Source organism: Pinus tabuliformis, chromosome 5_1 (genome assembly GCF_031772625.1).
Source record: "Pinus tabuliformis cultivar Carrire ecotype Pingquan chromosome 5_1, CPIR1, whole genome shotgun sequence".
NCBI classification, from domain to species: Eukaryota; Viridiplantae; Streptophyta; class Pinopsida; order Pinales; family Pinaceae; genus Pinus; species Pinus tabuliformis.
The window spans coordinates 83,272,566-83,290,527 of NC_142305.1; the positions used below are offsets into that span (position 1 = coordinate 83,272,566).

At 37.7% G+C, this 17,962-nt stretch overlaps 1 protein-coding gene across 1 annotated transcript; it reads left to right on the top strand.

The window, feature by feature from the left end:
* The first annotated feature begins 6,303 nt into the window (after positions 1-6,303).
* On the top strand, positions 6,304-17,943 carry LOC149163555 (uncharacterized). Its single transcript, XM_089429167.1, has 2 exons — positions 6,304-6,772; positions 17,759-17,943. The coding sequence occupies exons 1-2, from the start codon at positions 6,304-6,306 to the stop codon at positions 17,941-17,943; spliced, it is 654 nt and encodes a 217-aa protein (XP_089285293.1).
* The last annotated feature ends 19 nt before the right edge of the window (positions 17,944-17,962 follow it).

Genomic DNA, 17,962 nt, shown 5'->3' on the forward strand with positions numbered 1-17,962 from the left:
CCTGAACTTTCGTAGTCACTTGAAGCTCAATGCCTTGAACTTGGAATTGTCCCAAGTGTTCAAACCCTTGCTTCTCATCCTTCACCTCAAGATTCATCGTCATCTCAGGAGTCTGATCCATAAACCATTGATAGTCCACAGAGGTTTGTTTTGTACCCTCCGAATCTATTATTTGATCCATTTATAATATCTCCTTAATGTCATTATAGTCCATATGATCAATTGGGTGTTCCTTTGGAGTTATCTCCTCGTCCGTCTCGGATTCCTCCTCGCCAGCTATTTCCACCTATGGCTTTAGAAGGTGAGATTCCAACCTCTCCTCAAGGTCCTCTAGAAGTCTCTGCTACTCACACTCCTAATGTTGATAATGAGTCCGAATTTGACTTTCCTCCAAAAGGCTTTCCTTATGTAGGAAGAGTTCCATCTCAATCGCCTCTTGAAAATAGTGGGCCTATGCTTCCACATGGTTATACAACCTTAGCTCAATTAGTTTTAAGAACTCCCAGTGCTTCTTCATTATACCAAAATCCAATTTGGTCATCAAATGCTATGCCTACTTTTGGTCCGTTTATTCCTAACGTGACCTCTCAGATACCTGTGCAAACTGTCATCACTTCAGTTCCGATTCAACCAATGATTCCGTCACAACCGTTACCATCATTTCAACCTTCCATTCTAGTGCAACCGATAGTTTCATCTATAAGTTCCTCTGTCCCTCCCTCAAGTGGACAAATTGTACCACCACCTTATTCATAGCCTGGGGGGAAATCCCAACTTTCATATTGTGTTTGGTGGAACCCATGTGAGTGGATCACAACCTCACATGGTTGGAGTGAGTCAACCTAATCCTAGAGTTATTCCTAATCTCGTCGATCCATCCGAGGTAGGTGATTTCCAATATCAACAACCTTACATGGCCCAGATACCTCTCCAACAGTCTTATGTTCCATATGGTTCACAAGCACTGCAAAATCCACCTTACATTCCATAAGCTGGTCCTCATGTGCAACCTGGTCAAAATCCTATTCTGGGTGCATATGGTCAAATCCCAATTGGAACTTATCAATACCAACATGGGATCCCTCAAGGAACTATTCAACAATGTTAACAGCACCAAAGGAAACCTTTGTGGTAGCAACAGGGGAAACCTTTGTAACAATAGACACAATTTTTCTAACAACCCAACCAACCCTTGTATCTGCAAGACCATTGCAATAGCAAGGTCAACCCTTGCAGTGGCAAGCTCAACTTGTATATCAACAAGGTCAAAACTTGTAGACACAAGGTCAACCCATGCACCAACAGGGCCAACAGCTTTATTACTATGGTCAACACATGCAACAACTTTACAATCCATACGCAGCACATAATGTTTATCCTCCTTATGGTTATCAACGGCCTATTGCAGGTGAATATCAACCCTACCCTGGACAGAATCCACCTTATGGTTAGGTACCTCTCAGTGGGGGCAAAATCAAGCCCCTTATGGTCAAAATCCTCCACCTTGGGGGTAGAATCCTTACTAACAAGGTTGGAACCCGTAGACTGGGCCTTATCAAAGGCCTTATATTTCTTTTAACCCGCAATCACCATTTTTAGCGACGTTGGAACTATCTAATGTCTCAAGGCTTACTAATGATCCAATTCTTCATTTGTCTTATTGGCCTCCAATTCCCACTAAAATTCCAAGCGATTGCCCCAAATTTTAAGGAAAAGCTAAAGAGGACCCTCAAGCCCATGTGATGACATATCACTTATGGTGTTCTTCTAATTCCTACATTGACAATTTTGTTCGTCTCCACCTCTTTCAGCGAACCTTGACAGGTGCTGCCGCAAAGTGGTACATCGAGTTTCCTCGAGGTACCTATGTAGACTTCAACTCTTTGGCTATGGCCTTCCTCACCCACTTCCAGTTACCGGTTCGTTATGAAACTAGTACTCACTTGCTTACATCTCTAAAGTAGGATACTGTGACCCATATCTCCGATCACATCCATGAATGGAGACGTCAGTGTCGCCTCATCAAATTTGAAATCCCTGATGAGTTGTTGACCGAATGGTTTACCAAGTCATTCGTAAACAAAATCACTGCAGATATAGCAATGGGTGGTTGTGTTACTGAGGATCAGGCTATTACCTGTGCTGAATATTTGGATTGGGTTTATTCTCAATCTAGCACACTATATGAGATATTTCCTGATGCTCCAAGGCCATCTTCAGAGCCAACATCTTTGAAGTCTCCTGATGTGCCACCTGTTGATGGTGTCATTGGATCAGTATCTCAAAATTCCACTAAAGCTTCTTCGAAGCAAAAATCTATTTTGAATACTAGTTCCAGTCATCCTTAGAAAAACCCATCAAATCTTGGTAAAACCTCTGAGGTCAACGTCGTCCAGTCTACCGCGGCGAATAAAGCCTCGAAAGGTAAGAATAAGTGTAAGAGGAAAGCAAAATTCAATACCTCGAAATAGGATCCTCCTAAGCCATTTGTTGATGATGCCTCCAAACGAAAGCTGAAATATCCTTGCCTCATTTGTGAGGAAGATCATTACACCAAGGATTGTCCCCGACGTGCATAAGTTAGTCGTTTATTGAAAGGGACACTGACTGTATTGAAAGATCCATTCCCATCTCAACAGACTCAGTTAGTAGACCAACCACAATCCTCTGCCTCATCTGGTTCTCAAGTTTACATGATGATGGGTTTGTTACCTATCTTTGTAGCCACTCAATCAAAAGATTATCAAACCCCTCAAAAGAAGACGGTGGAAAAAGAAGCCACAGATATACCTTCTACTTCCACTCCACCCAGTTTTGGTCCTCTCCATATCGAGAGACCTAATAATGAATCTGTTATCTGACCACCTCCCAAAGGTGTGCTTCAGAAGTCATCCTATAACCCGAACGCTAGAGATGCTCAACATTACAGTATTGTCGAAGATTTAGCTCAAGCGCCTTCGACGATGTCTACTTTGGAAGTTCTCCAAACTTGTCCAACGCAGCAGAAATCATTATTGTCTTCTATTGGAGGCATTGATCCTACTGATTCGAGCTTGATTACTTTCGATCTTGAAAACCATGTTCCTCGTCTTCCTCATTAGATTTCCTTTTTGATTCAAGTCATTATAAAAGGAAAGATGATCCATCGGACTGTCATTGATGAAGGTGCTTCCACCTGCATCATGTTTGTTTCATGTTGGAAAGCTATTGGCTCTCCACCTCTCAAAAAGTCCCCGAATGCGTTGGAGGCCTTTGATGGCAGAGGCTCTCGTTCTTATGGTATTCTCACAAGTTTTCCTATCACTTTGTAAGGGAAGATTTTTAAGTTAGAAGTGGAAGTTGTAGATGCAAATTTGAATTACAACCTTCTACTTGGGCGAAGTTGGACCCATGCCATGCTTTGTGTGGTTTCCTCTTTTTTTCGGGTTCTCTGCTTTCCTCATGAAGGAAAAATTTCCATCGTCGATCAATTGTCCTTGTTCTATTCCCCTGCCTCAAATGGCAATGTCCCATATGTGGGAAATACCGATATTCCATATGAAAGCGTGGGGGCATGTCTTTTCAAAGATTTTTCTTTAATGGGAACTTTTTCTCTCCCACCTTTGCATGGTGCCTCGATCAACATGATCTCTATCTCTACTGATCCATGGGTCATTCCTTATCCGGATCAGCTTGATTCGTTTAGTGACATTATGCCGCTAAGTCCCTTACAACAAGCTTATCATGAAATTGTCTTGGCTTCAATGGCTTCTTCAGAAAGTCATGTTGTTCTCAGTATGTACCTAGATACCTATTCACAATCTCCTTGGCTTGGTTCTTGGGATTCTCCGAATCCCTTGAACGAGATATTATCCACTAAAGAGAGTATTGTTGAGGTTATGTCTCTTGAAAAAAATCCTTGGAATGATGCCCATCATTGTTACTTGTTTCTTCCAAGCCTAAGTGATATTCATTTGTGTCTTGAAGCTTTTGTTTCTCATAACCTGACGCACCCACTTCAAACACCTGTTCTGGTGCATGAAGTTTTGTCTGAAGGTAATATGGGAAATATTACTGCAACCATGCCAATCGACATTTCCATTAAACCTGGAATTGTTGAGAACATTCACATTGGGGTTTCCTGTTCTCCTGATGAGATACATTGACCTTTTCAAATAATTTCGCAATGTCTTCACTTGGTCGTATGAGGAAATTCCTGGTATTGATCCAGCTATTGTGGTGCATGAAATACCCACGTATCCTGATGCAAAGCCTGTTCGCCAATGGCTTCATCCTGTGCATCCTAAGAAGGCCGCTGCTATTAAGGGAGAAGTTGAAAAACTTCTAAAGGTTGGTTTTATTTACCCTATCCCATTGACAAATTAGGTCTCTAATATCGTACCTGTTACTAAAAAGCAGGGAACAATCCAACTTTGTGTTGATTACCACGACATCAACCACACATGCCTTAAAGATAACTATCCTACTCCCTTTATCAATAAAATCATTGATGAGTGCATTGGGAGTGAGATCTTCTCTTTTATGGATGGTTTTTCTAGTTACAACCAGATTAACATATTACCCGCTAATCAACACAAGACGACTTTCATCTGTCCATGGGGGACTTTTGCTTATAAGAAGCTCCCTTTTGGTCTTAAAAACACTGGTGCTACCTTCCAGAGAGCAATTTCATATGCCTTTCATGATATTAAACACATTGTTCAACCTTATCTAGACGACTTAGCAGCTCATTCTGCTAAGTGTCGTGACCATCCAGACCACGTTAGAGTAATATTTTTGTGTTGTCGACACTATAATATCCATCTTTATTTGCATAAATGTGTCTTCTGCATAGAATTTGGTCGACTCTTGGGTTTTGTTGTGTCCAAAGAAGGTATCCGAATATATCCTCTAAAAGTTGAGGCTATTGTAAATCTACCCCCTCCTTCATCACTGCACCAATTGCAGAGTTTGCAAGGAAAGGCTAATTTTCTTCGTCGCTTTGTCCCTAATTACACTGAGCTTGCCAAGGGATTTACTCGCTTGCTCAAAAAGGGGATCCCATTCATTTGGGATGAAATTTCCCAAAAATATTTCGATGCTCTAAAGAAAACACTCATTAATGCTCCTTTATTGCATCCCCCTAACTATCATCGTGATTATTTCCTATACTTGGTTGCGACTAACAATACCATTGCTATGGTGCTGGTCCAGGATGATGACAATGGAAATGAACATGTGGTTTATTATTTGAGTCAAAATCTTATTGACACTGAAACTCGATATGCTCATGTCAAGAAACTTGCCTTGGCAGTAGTCCATAGTGTTCAACGATTTCGCCATTACATTCTTCTATGGAAGACCATGGTGATTTTTTACTGTAACCCCATGAGTTATATTATGACTTGTCAATTGCTTGGGGTAAAATACTCTAAATGGATTGTTATCCTGCAAGAGTTTAATTTGGAGTTCACTGTCGTCAAATCAAAGAAATCACTCATTTTTGCCGAATTTTTCTGCACCCTTCCTTCCGCAAATACCTCCACTGATTTTACGTAGAAGATTCCTAATGAAACTTTGTTTCTCATCAACACTCTCGATTTGTGGTACAAAGATATCATTGTTTATCTTCAAACCCAAACTTTCTGATCTGAGTTGTCTCGATCCGACCGACACCTCATCCGGCATTAGTCTCAACCTTATTGGAATATTGGTGATACATTATACCGAGTCGGTGTTGATTTTGTTCTTCGCAAATGTCTAACACTTTTAGAGGCGGAACGAGTCTTGAATGACTGCCACTCTAGGGCATGTGGTGGTCACATGTCAGGCTATGCCATTGCTCAGAAGATCCTTCGCGCCAGTTATTTTTGGCCTTCTATCTTCAAAGATTGTATTCTGACCGTTCAAAAGTGCCATGAATGTCAGATTTATAATTGTAAACAGCGCGCCCCACCAGAACCCTTACACCCTGTCATTACCATTAGCCCATTTGCTAAATGGGACATAGATTTAATGACATATAGCCCTCACTCAGCCAGGGGGCATGGCTATATCATCGTCGCCATCGACTATTTTACTAAATGGGCCGAGGCGATGGCCACATATAATGCTGATGGTATCACTACTGTTTAGTTCCTCTTTAACCATGTCATAGTCTGTCTTGGCGTCCCTCAAGCCATTATCACTGATCACAGATCACATTTTCATCAGTACATGATGGAAGAGTTGACTGCTTAGTTGGGTCTTCACCATGATAGCTCAACTCCTTACTACCCATAGGCCAATGGCCAAGTTGAAGCAATTAACAAAGTCTTGATTACTATGCTTCAACAAACCATTGGGAAGCATAAAAAGGATTGGCATCTCATGCTATTATCGACTCTTTGGGCTTACCAAACATCAGCGAAGGCAACCACTGGTTTCACTCCATTGCATTTGGTTTATGGTTTAGAGGCGACACTCCCGATCGAGTGTGAAATTCCTTCGTTAAAATTAGCTATCGAGCTACTCCCTGATACCTCACCTGAAGAGGAGCGGTTACTTTATCTCGAGAGACTTGATGAGACCCATCGTATTGTTGTGGTGGTGATCGAAGCACAGAGAAAACAAGTTAAAGCTCATTTTGACCAAATTGTTTCTCCACACATTTTCGCTGAAGATGACTTGGTCTTGATGTATGACCAAGCCAACGATAAGTTGGGAGTTAAGAAGTTCGAACCTATGTGGCATGGGCCATATATCGTTAAACATGTCTTGCAAAAAGGCGCCTATGACCTGGTTGAATACGAAGGTAATGCATTATGACACCCCTGCAATGGTTTTTATTCTGAAATAGTATTATGTGTGAATTTCGTATAATTACTTTTGTACATTAATGTGTGAGTTTATTGGTGTGTAGTTTTGATTTTTTGGTGTGATTGTTTTCTTTGCAGACATGTTCCTTGGTCTTACCTTATGTTTCACTCGGTTTGTAGATGTTGTCAAACCATTATGTTGGTTATGCTGATGGTGCTTGTCGTAGCACTCAGAACTTATATTCCGCATCTTGGGCACTCTTTGCCCCAGATGGCGAGTTGATCGCTTTACAAGGTATTTTCCTGGGACGAACAACTAATAATATTTCCGAGTACAGTGCAGTTAATAAACTGTTATAAGAAGCGATTTCTCTTGGCATTAGAAATTTAGTTGTTAAGTTAGATTCACAACTCATTGTGTTATAATTGAATAGTCATTACTCAGTAAGAAATCCACAAATTTTGCGTATGTATCTACATGTTCGATTACTGGAAAGAAATTTAGATTATATCACATATCAAAACATTCCACAGAATTTGAATACACTAACATATGCTTTAGTGAATTATGTTCTTGATAGACATTTGTGTAAGTTATAAAACTAATCACATCATCATGATACACGAGCATATATATATATATATATATATATATATATATATATATATATATATATCTATATATATATATATATATATATATATATATATATATATATATATATATATATATATATATATATATATATATATATATATATATCGCGTCTATCAAAGTTTGTTCATCAAAATTTCAAAAAATAAGTGTTCTAGGACACATGGTTTTCAAAGCTTACAATAGTGTAAAAAACATGACTAGAAAAAGCTATTCGCCCACATGATGTTCACGATAGCATGAGACCACTCTAATCACTCGACCCAACAACCAACGCAGTCTCGCAGACACTCCTACTATATGCCTCTGGTATCGCAGTGGCACGTCATCTATAATTGCATATTCTGGAATCCCTTGGGTAATCACTTCCATATTTTGTTCCATCTCTACCATAAGATTTGCTCCTTCCTCGTATGGAGTATCTTCTATCTGGAGCATCTTCTATCTGACGTGCTACCCGTCGTGCTATTGGAAACATGCTAGGAGGCCTCTCTGGTCCTACATCTGCATATTTATCACAAATAAACCCTCATATACACTTTAACAAAAAAACTCATAAAACCTGCAAATTCCAAAAACAAGTTTTACCTGCATCAGTCCACTATTCACCATAGAAAATTTTAGGGGCGAATGTTTGCCCTTCGGCGAAATTAAGGAGTTTTAAATTTTTAGTGGGGAATATTTTGTATGATAGTACATTTTTACAAATCACCTCAAATAGCCCACCTTATTTTAAGGGAGAGGGTAAAAAAGGTAAATTTAGCCCTTGAAATTAGGAGTTACAACCTTCCATTCGCCCATTTTCAAGAATAGGTTTTATTTAAGTGAATCCATTCGCGCCCATTTTCAAGAATAGGTTTTATTTAAGTGAATACTATGGGCCAAATACCATATTTATAAGAGAGGTATGGTAAATTAATAAAAATATAAATAAATGAAAGGTATGGTAAATAAATAAAACATTTTTTATATTTACTCCATAAGTCACCTTATATACATGCAAGGGTGTAAACAAATAAAAATATAAGTAAAGTGGAGGTATGGTAAATAAATAAAACGTCTTTTTATACTTACTCAAAAGGTATGGTAAATAAATAAAAATATAAATAAACTAGACGTATGGTAAATAAATAAAACCTCTTTTTATATTTAGTCCATAACCCTCGTTCTATTTATGAAGGCTCAAGAAAGAGGTTTTATTTAAGTGAATCCTATGGGCCAAATACCATATTTGTAAAAGAGGTATGGTAAATTAATAAAATATAAATAAACGAGAGGTATGGTAAACAAATAAAACATTTTTTTATATTTACTCCATAAGTCACTTTATATTTACGAACACTCAAAAAATGCCTTATATTTAGGTGAAACCTATGGGAAAAATACTATGGGACAAATACCATGGACTAGATTGTTATTAATACCATGCAAAAAAACATTATTAACCCTAATATTAGTATTAATAAAAATAAAAATGGCACATGGTATTGACCCATGGTATTCACCAAAATGGCACATGGTATTGACCCATGGTATTCACCTGGAATGTAGCCTATTTAAATGGGGGAATTAAACCAACATAGATCCATCTTTACTCTGGATCTAATAACCCCCGAGAGGTATCAAATATCGTGATTTGGTAGATCAAGAGTAAAGATGGATGTTGTAATTTAATGTATGTTAAACATTTTAGCTTGGTTAAAATAAAAAATAAAATAAAAATCAACTATTAATTTTATTAATTTTTATAAATTACTAATAGTAGTTTTTAAGCTCCAGGTTTATGATAACCCATGGTAATACCAAGATCTTACAAGATTTTATAATTGAGTAAAATATTCGCCATGCTTGGTGAGAGATTCACCAAAAAATTATATACACATATTATATTATTGATAAAATCGCCTTCCATTTTTCTTATATACCATGGAGATTCGCCCATTTATTATAAATATAAATTTAGGGGTGGTTCTTAAAATTTTCCCTGCTATTCACCTGGTGGTAAAGGTAGATTTGGATCCCCTCTGAAGTCTGTGCTTGCATAGACATAGTCATCCAAAACGATCAGTTGTCTACATAGCCAACCGAAGAACGACGGAGGGAAATGCATCCGCTAACCCCCTCCTCCACGAGGCATGATCTCACTCCATCTGAGTAGCCTCAGATCTTGTGGAGTAGGATCTGGTACCTCTGTCCACTGATACTGAAATAGGGGCATACGCTCCAAAAAGAAAGTGACCAAAATTGAACCAAAGTCGAACTACTTCAAGTTTCCCAACTTGCCTTTGGTCAGTTGCCTCTTCATGTTGGCCAGCAGTCCCTTGCACCAGTTGAACACTGTTGGAGTAAGGCAATCCATTGCATACTAGAATTGTGATTTTGAGACCTTGTGCAAAGCCTGCAACCCAACTATATGAGCCATGGTGTGTAGAATTGTCCTCAAGGGAAGATTTTCGATGGTCAGTATCTTCACCTTCCCGCTCACAGTTGTCTCTACACTCGGGAAATGCCTTCTGATTAAGGCATTGGTGCTCTCACCTCCACCATGGGATCCAAAGAGTTGGACTCTTTCCCCTCTTCTAGATAATCTAGTAATGAAGTAGATATCAACTACTTCCAGCTCTAGTTCTTGGTCTCCAATGATGAATATTTTCTGATCAACATCCCATAGACTAATCAGATAGTGTAGCAGCTCATTTTGAGCTCTGAGTCCTAGGGTTCGGAAGAATTTCAATAACCCACAGTTCCTCAAAGTGTTGACACATTCAGCATTTTGGGCAGCCTGGTGATCTTCTGCCTCATGGCCCCTTTCCTTCCATTCGATGACCATGTTGTCGAAATCTCCTGCAAAACAACCATTTACATTTATTAAATGCCTTTTCATGGATCAAAAACTCAAAAATTTCGCTCAAGAGAGAAGATTTCTCTTCATTTTTCCGCCCTGCGGCTAGCACGACTGTTTTAATTGTTTCCACGATGGAAGCATGATAGCCTTTTGGGCTTAGGGGCTATCAATGCAGATCCGATGAATAGACTCGCGCTGATCGCTCTTGATTTTAAAATTCGAAATCCTCCCTTTTAACAAGCAAAATTCCTTAGAAAATGGCATAAAAGTAGAATGAAAAGTAAGAGAAAAGGAAGAGCTCTTACCTGTAGCTGACAATTCATGAAATGGTGCCCTGGATCTCTCACACTACTTGCCTAAAGAATCAAGGGAAATATGATAAAATGCACTCTCCAATTTACTCCAAGTGAAATGGCAAAAATGTTTTTACTTTTTGTGACTCTATTTATAAGTTTTTAAACACATTTTTACCAATATTTTGTTATTTTCCTCGATATTAGTAATGTGTGGTTGTCTTTGTGTAGTTACAGGTTCTTTTTGGTGGTTACAATGATCATTTTTTACTAATTCAATGAGTTTTTTTTTATCTCTTTTTCAAACTTGTTAAAAACAAATGAAAAAGGAACCCCCCTTGAGTCATCTTTAAGCTCTTTTCTGACTCTCTAAATATGAAAAGATTTTCGAGTGCTTGTCTTTTCGAACTCATTAAAATAAATGAATTGACATTGTCTTAGTATACATTTACCCCTTTTTGGGCTGGGATTGACTATTTACGAAAAAGGTACACCTTGGTCGACATAGTCAAGAGGTTCTCTCGAATATCATTTTCTACCTTTTCAGATTCGAGAGACAAATTACCAAAAGGGACATGATGGAGTTTTCTTTTTCATGTCTTTTTCAAACTCTCTAAATATGAAAAAGATACCGAGTTATTCTTCCGTCGGACTAGTTAAAAATTTAACGGCGAAAGACTTGTCACCATGACGAGATCATGTTTCTCCTTCCTAGGACTCGTAAAAATTATTAGGATAGATTCATTCGAAGAATGAACTTATACGACAAGCAGATGTTATCCCCTTCAAGCTTGTGATAAAAAATAATTGGGGTACTCGCTAGAAATAGTGGGGAAAACTGAAAGTGAAACATCTTTTATATAGGGAGCATGTCGCTCTTGAACATGACACTCATCTATTTTCTCGTATCGGGTTTGGGATATCCTCGCCTGGTCACTTGTATTTCCGAGTTTGGGTGATCCATTTTGCCTCTCATCTCACTATTCCATTTCGTCACCATGACCCAAGGTCCTATGTTGAGTCAAATGATGCCACACTTTGGAGTCGTATCGCCGATGTTGAAGAGAAGTCCTATCTGCAATTTGTTACCTATACATTGTCTAACCTTTTGCTATAGTCTTGGATCATACTCATTCATTTCACTTTATTCCTTGTTTCGTGTCGATGATGGGGGAATCATCATGGCCCTCCTTCAATGGTCACTCTTGTTGACTTCGGCTCATTATCCAGGAAGATGACTTAGGAAATCCCTTTTAGTACCTTAGATCTTTCATGCCTTAATGGCAAGTTCTTTACATCTAACGACATGTTTTCATCATTGGCCTTCGATCAGATGATTTCATGAGTGTTCGACTTCAGCTTCAATTTCACATTCACAGATTACACTGTTGTACCTTGAGCACCATCGTAATTATTGGTGGTTTCTCTTGTGCTTATTAACGATCCACATCATTGGCCAGTAATCAAGTAGTTTTCTAGCATGTTCGACTTCGACACATTCATTCGCATGTTAGAATTCGTACTTTGATTAGGTTAGGGATGGAGCACAAGACCCTGAGTTTTGTTTGATATAACTCAGGTTGCGAGGAGTTATGTATTATTCATAATTGTATACATTTTTCCTCTATACATATGGTTGTGACCATACCATGGGACTTTATATTTATGATGATAATCCTTCTATATCAAGTGGTTGCGTCCATACCTTGGATCTTAGACTTATAGATAATCCTTTTCATTTGGATGGTTGCGCCCATGCCGTGGATCCTTTCATATAGTCCTTTCTATTCGGATGGTTGTGTCCACACGATGGATTCGTGTTTTGGTATCAGATATGTATATGTATATGCCTCCTTGATTTGTAGGTCTCCTGACAGTGTGTGTTCTCGTCCTTGCGAAAGCTCGTAAAGCATCTCAGCCATCACTCCCTATTTTGCCTTCATGCTTCAGGGGGCATCTATTACATAATATTTTTTCACGCCTACTGCACTTCCTTGTGTCATACCTTGAAGTGCCTGAAACTTGGAAATCATGCTGTGTACCCATCTTGATATACAGTTCAGATCATCCCTGAAACACTGACGGAAACATGCCTTGAGCCTTCCCTGAAGAAGTAGGTTCTAAAACCCTAATTTCAAGATCAGTGTGAATGTGACACTGGCAACTAGTGCTAGTCGCGAGTTGCACTATACTAGCCTCGTGCTGCTAGCATGCTTTTTACTTGGATACTCACGCTGATCCCTAAAAGGAAAGTTTTCCCAAAGAGGACAAGAAGCTTCATGATCTAGAGGCTTCTAGAACGATGAGATGGAGGTTGTTTGGTGTGGATGTGGTTGAATTCTCCCAATATTTCCTTTTGATCTTATCCCTATGAGCTACCTCCTTGAGATGAGGGCCTTCTCCTATCTTTGGAGAGATCTTAACTCCCTTTCCCTGCCTATATATTCATCCTCTCCCATTCCCAAATGGTTGGTCTTTGGTTATTTGCACCCTTATGCTGAGATAGTGCCTACATGCTACTCATTTGGCTTGGAGAAGGAGTGATTGGAGAGCTTGAGATTGGACTTAGACATTCACTCAAGGAGAGCTTATTGACATCAAGGCTTGGTTGTATGCTTCCTCCTTTATTTCATTAATATATACAATTGTTGGTTCACTTTCCATAAATGTTTGTGTTAATGCATCATTTATCTTAATGCTCCTTGATCTATTAAGTGGATTACTTTTGATTATGCTTGTTGTACTTGTATGCTTTGTTGTGTCTTTGATCTCTTGTGCAGGTATCCAAATGCTGTGAGCAGTAGAGCTGAGCCTGAGGCACAAGCGATTCGAGGTCTTCAACAAAGGAGTACATTATAGCATCAGAATGAGGTAGGCCATCTTCCTCTTCTCTCATTTCGATTGTAATTTAGGAAAGTGTCTTGTAGATTGTCACATAGGTTGTTAGTCCCACTCATTGGGCTAGAGGGATCGTCTCTATTTGCAAAGAGGATTTTCCTAGACAACATAGAGGTACATGAATTTTTCCTTTCACGTATTCCAAGATCATTTTCATCCAATATCACTTCCAACCTAATCTTCTAACCAAAAAAAAATGATGAGTCACCTAGCTTCTCAAAATCCTTGACGTAACAGGTAGACATCTTGACCAAATCAAATAGGCTCCTTCAACTTCTTCCAAAGAAAATTTCTACCGTCTCTTGTTTCCTTGGGATTTTCTTCACCTTGGCTCTGATACCATGTTAATTTTCCACTGTTCCATGCTGTTACAATCACTTTAGCCCAATTTTTATCTTTAATTAGAAATATTTCAAAACAATTTAATCTTCCAATGATTAATAGCAATTTTAGATAGAATAGTAAATGAAATGTATATTAGAAGACAATCAAGAGAAATAACAAGAGACACCATGATCGGTTAAAGACCAGGGAAAAACCCACAAGGGGGAAAACCCTTTCAAATTTCTTCTTCTTATTAGATTTTCATAAAATGTTCAACAAAGAGAATACAATGTTCCAATACATCAATCAAGAGTCAAAGTCATTCCTTTGACCATCTAACAAAACTAACCAAACAATATTCAAGAGATGAGCCTAATAGACAAATTTGATTAAAGTCAAAGTCTCCAAAACTGATCAAATTATGTGGTCAATGGTCAATAAAATTTTAGGTCACTGAAGTTGGGACCTAGTGATAGATAGTGTGGCTATATCCCTCCAACCGTAGGGAGCACCCTATCAACGTAGTAGCTAGAGAAAAAACTTCTTGAATTGGACCCTACAGCTCTATATTAATTTTTTTCTCCTCGCACATGTGAGCTCGAACCCTGCAATTTTCAGACCTATACAAAACAATCCAAAGAAGAGAGGGAAGAGTATGCTTGATGTGATGTCCAAATGAGGTTGACTTGTCTTGAATTTATATGCTTCCAAGGGGTGCCCAATTTTTCTATAAAGTTGACCTGTGCCTTTGTGCACTTTTGGGTTTTCACATTAAAAAGAAATTCCTTGACCAAATTAAATTGATCCAAGGGATAGGAGGGGTCTTTCTTGATGAGGAAGATTGTCCAAATGAAGGAATTTACCCCTGGACTGCCAAATTAACATACCTGTGTCAATGTTGGTTCAAACCCAATGCAATATGCTTTTTACAAAATAATACAAGACCAAATTAGAAGCCCTAGTTGAAACAAATTTTTCTTTTAAAATAAAGAACTACCAAGGCAAATAATATTGGAAAATGAAAACAATTTATTTTGCATGAAAGCTCAAGCTACACAACCATGAAGTCAATCTAAGAATCTTTGGGAGATATATATTCCTGAAATAAACCAATTGGATTTAAGGACAATAACCATCGAGTTAAAAAAACATGATCTACAAAAATATTCCTGAATCAAAATAATACCTAAATTAGTATAAGTCACCACTAGTATTCATTTCTGTATGGACATTTTGAAAAAGTTATAATAGAGCAAGGGAAAATTTTTACCCTAAATATTTTTTTTCCTATTTTAGTGTTCACAATGACATTAACTTCTGTCTCACGACCGTCTTATCCAATCATGGGAAACTGTAAGGAAAACAGTGGTCCATGTCTTTTGTATAATTGTGGCATGGAAATAGATGGCGCTATTGATCAGAATGATCCTAGCTTGCTCCTCCTAAGACCGAGTTAACCATATTACACTTTCTCATATTTATATTTACCTTCTCATCTCCAGGTGCTCATGGTCATCATGGATGGATATCATCCTTCATATTTATATTTACCTTCTCATCTCTAGGTCCTCATGGTCACCACCGATGGATATCATCCTTTTGTTGTTGCCATGATCTTTAAATATTTGTGCAATGATTTTTCATTGTTAAGCTTTATAGGAAAACCATCTAAAATTAAAATCCTTGAAAATAGCTCATACTCATGTAAATAACCTACCATAATTTTAGTATTTGCATAAAAAATGAATAGAGACAAGATGGAAATAAATATACCTACTAAGAGTAAAAGTGTAGATTTGCAAACTTAGTAGTGGTTATTACCTTCCAAATATTTATATAAAGACTTATTCTTTAGCAAACAATTAACTTTTCCACTTAATATATTAATTTGCAATTTTTCTAAAAACATAACATCCACTTAAATTATCTTATCACATTTGTTAATATTAATTTGTAAATTGTGCATACCACAAACACACAATGTATAAAAAATTAAAAACCTTAACGAGCGTTTTATCCAAACCACCTCATTTTCCACCAGAGAAATTGGAAATTCTAACTACCTCATTATGTAAATAAACATAGACATGTTTAAGGGTGATAAGAATTATTCCTCATTTTCCACCAGAGAAATTGGAAATTCTAACTACCTCATTATGTAAATAAACATAGACATGTTTAAGGGTGATAAGAATTTGTAATAATTATGAAGAAGATTGAGATTTTCGTAATACATAGGTATTCTCTTTGTTTTACTGATATGGAATTCTTGTAAAATTTTAATATATATATATATATATATATATATATATATATATATTTAATTTATATATAGATTTAATCAATGAAAATAAATGTTTATCCATGTTAACCACCTCATTGTTGTGCACCAAATAAATTGGAAAATTTAACTACCTCATTATGTAAGTAGACATAGAGATGTTTAATGGCGATAAAATTTTGTAATTGGTGAGAAAACTTATCCTAATTTAGTAGTCAAATGGGAAAACCTATTTTAATTCAGTTGTCAAATCAACAGTGAGGACAACTATCTCTAGCTTGGTATGCAGGTTGACTTATCATCGTTATTCAAAAGATATGCTTATGCACGCTGACTCATCACCCTTATTCAAGGATCTCTCCTAATTCAGTGGTCAAATGGGAAAATCTATTCTTCTTATTCAAAAAATATGCTTATGCAGGTTGACTCATCATCCTTATTCAAGGAAAATCACGCCACCTGAAATAACCGCTGGTGGTTCATAAGGGGCCGCTGGTGGTTCATAAGGGGCAGGGTTTCACTCTTGCTAGATGCATCGTTATTCAAAAAATGTGCATATGCAGGCTGACTCATCACCCTTATTCAAGGAAAATCATGCCAAAATGTGCATATGCACGCTGACTCATCACCCTTATTCAAGGAAAATCATGCCACCTGAAATAACCGTTGATGGTTCGTAAGGGGGTAGGTTTTCACTCCTACTAGGAAAATCATGCCACCTGAAATAACTGCTGGTGATTCGTAAGGGGTTGGTTTTCGCTCGTGCTAGATGCCTCTGAGTCTTGGGCTATTAACCTGTTTCGTTATGTCCAAAGAAGAGTCTTGGACCATTAACCTGTTTCCTCATTTTAGAGGAAGACGAGGTCTTAGCCAAACAAAAATAGGGCCATTACCCTGTGGTCTTAGCCAAACAAAAATAGGGCCATTAACCTGTTTCGTTACATCCGAGAAAAAGTCTTAAACCATTACCCTGTTTCCTTACATTCTTGGAAGACGAGCTGTAGCCAAACAAAAATAATTTTATGAGTATACTCCAATCCCAACCACATTAACTTATTAAATTAGAATAAATTTTCAGTGTCCCATTAATTTTTATTTAATTTTAATCTTATTTGATTTCTTATTCTTATACTTATCTTATCTGATCCCGTAGCGTAGCGGCCATTTAATTCCAATTTATTTTTAATGTTATGTTTATCTGATCTCGTAGCGGCCATTTAATTCCAATTTATTTTTAATATTATGTTTATTTATCTGATTTCTTATTCTTATATTTAATTTATTTAATTTTAATCTTATGTGATTTCTTATTCTTATACTTTTCTTATCTGATCTTGCAGCGGCCATTTAATTCTAATTTTTTTTAATGTTATATTTATTTATCTGATTTCCTATTCTTATATTTTTAGGCCGATAGGCCTTACTTTTGAATCGAATCAGTCGACGTCTGGTTTCCTATTCTTATATTTTTAGGCCGATAGGCCTTACTTTTGAATCGAATCAGTCGACGTCTGGTTTTCGTCTACACTTATGCTCTGTTACTGAGTCTGGTTTTCGTCTACACTTTTGCCATGTTTCTGACATCTGTGCACATATTTTTAATGCACTCCTCTGCTCTCCGGCTTGACATCTGTGTGTGCACCATTTTTACGCTAGAGTTCTCGGAGTGTTTGTTTGAATTCTTAGCTGGAGGAGAGTTTATGGCACTGAACAATGGAGGACACCAGAGTGCTCGCAAAATCAAAATTGCTGCGAGAAGAACTCAGAGCAATGTGGCGCCAGCGGCAGAGACGGGCTTGGATGCCCTTTGCGATTTTAAGCAGTTGCAGTGCTTCAACGCACCAATGTCGGAATTCTCTCTGCGATTTTAAGCAGTTGCAGTGCTTCAAC

Excerpts from the sequence above, each read along its gene's own strand:
- LOC149163555 (XM_089429167.1), top strand. The coding sequence starts at position 6,304 with ATGCTTCAACAAACCATTGGGAAGCATAAAAAGGATTGGCATCTCATG. Across the intron at positions 6,773-17,758 it reads TGACCTGGTTGAATACGAAG|CTGGAGGAGAGTTTATGGCA; the intron begins GTAATGCATTAT and ends TTGAATTCTTAG.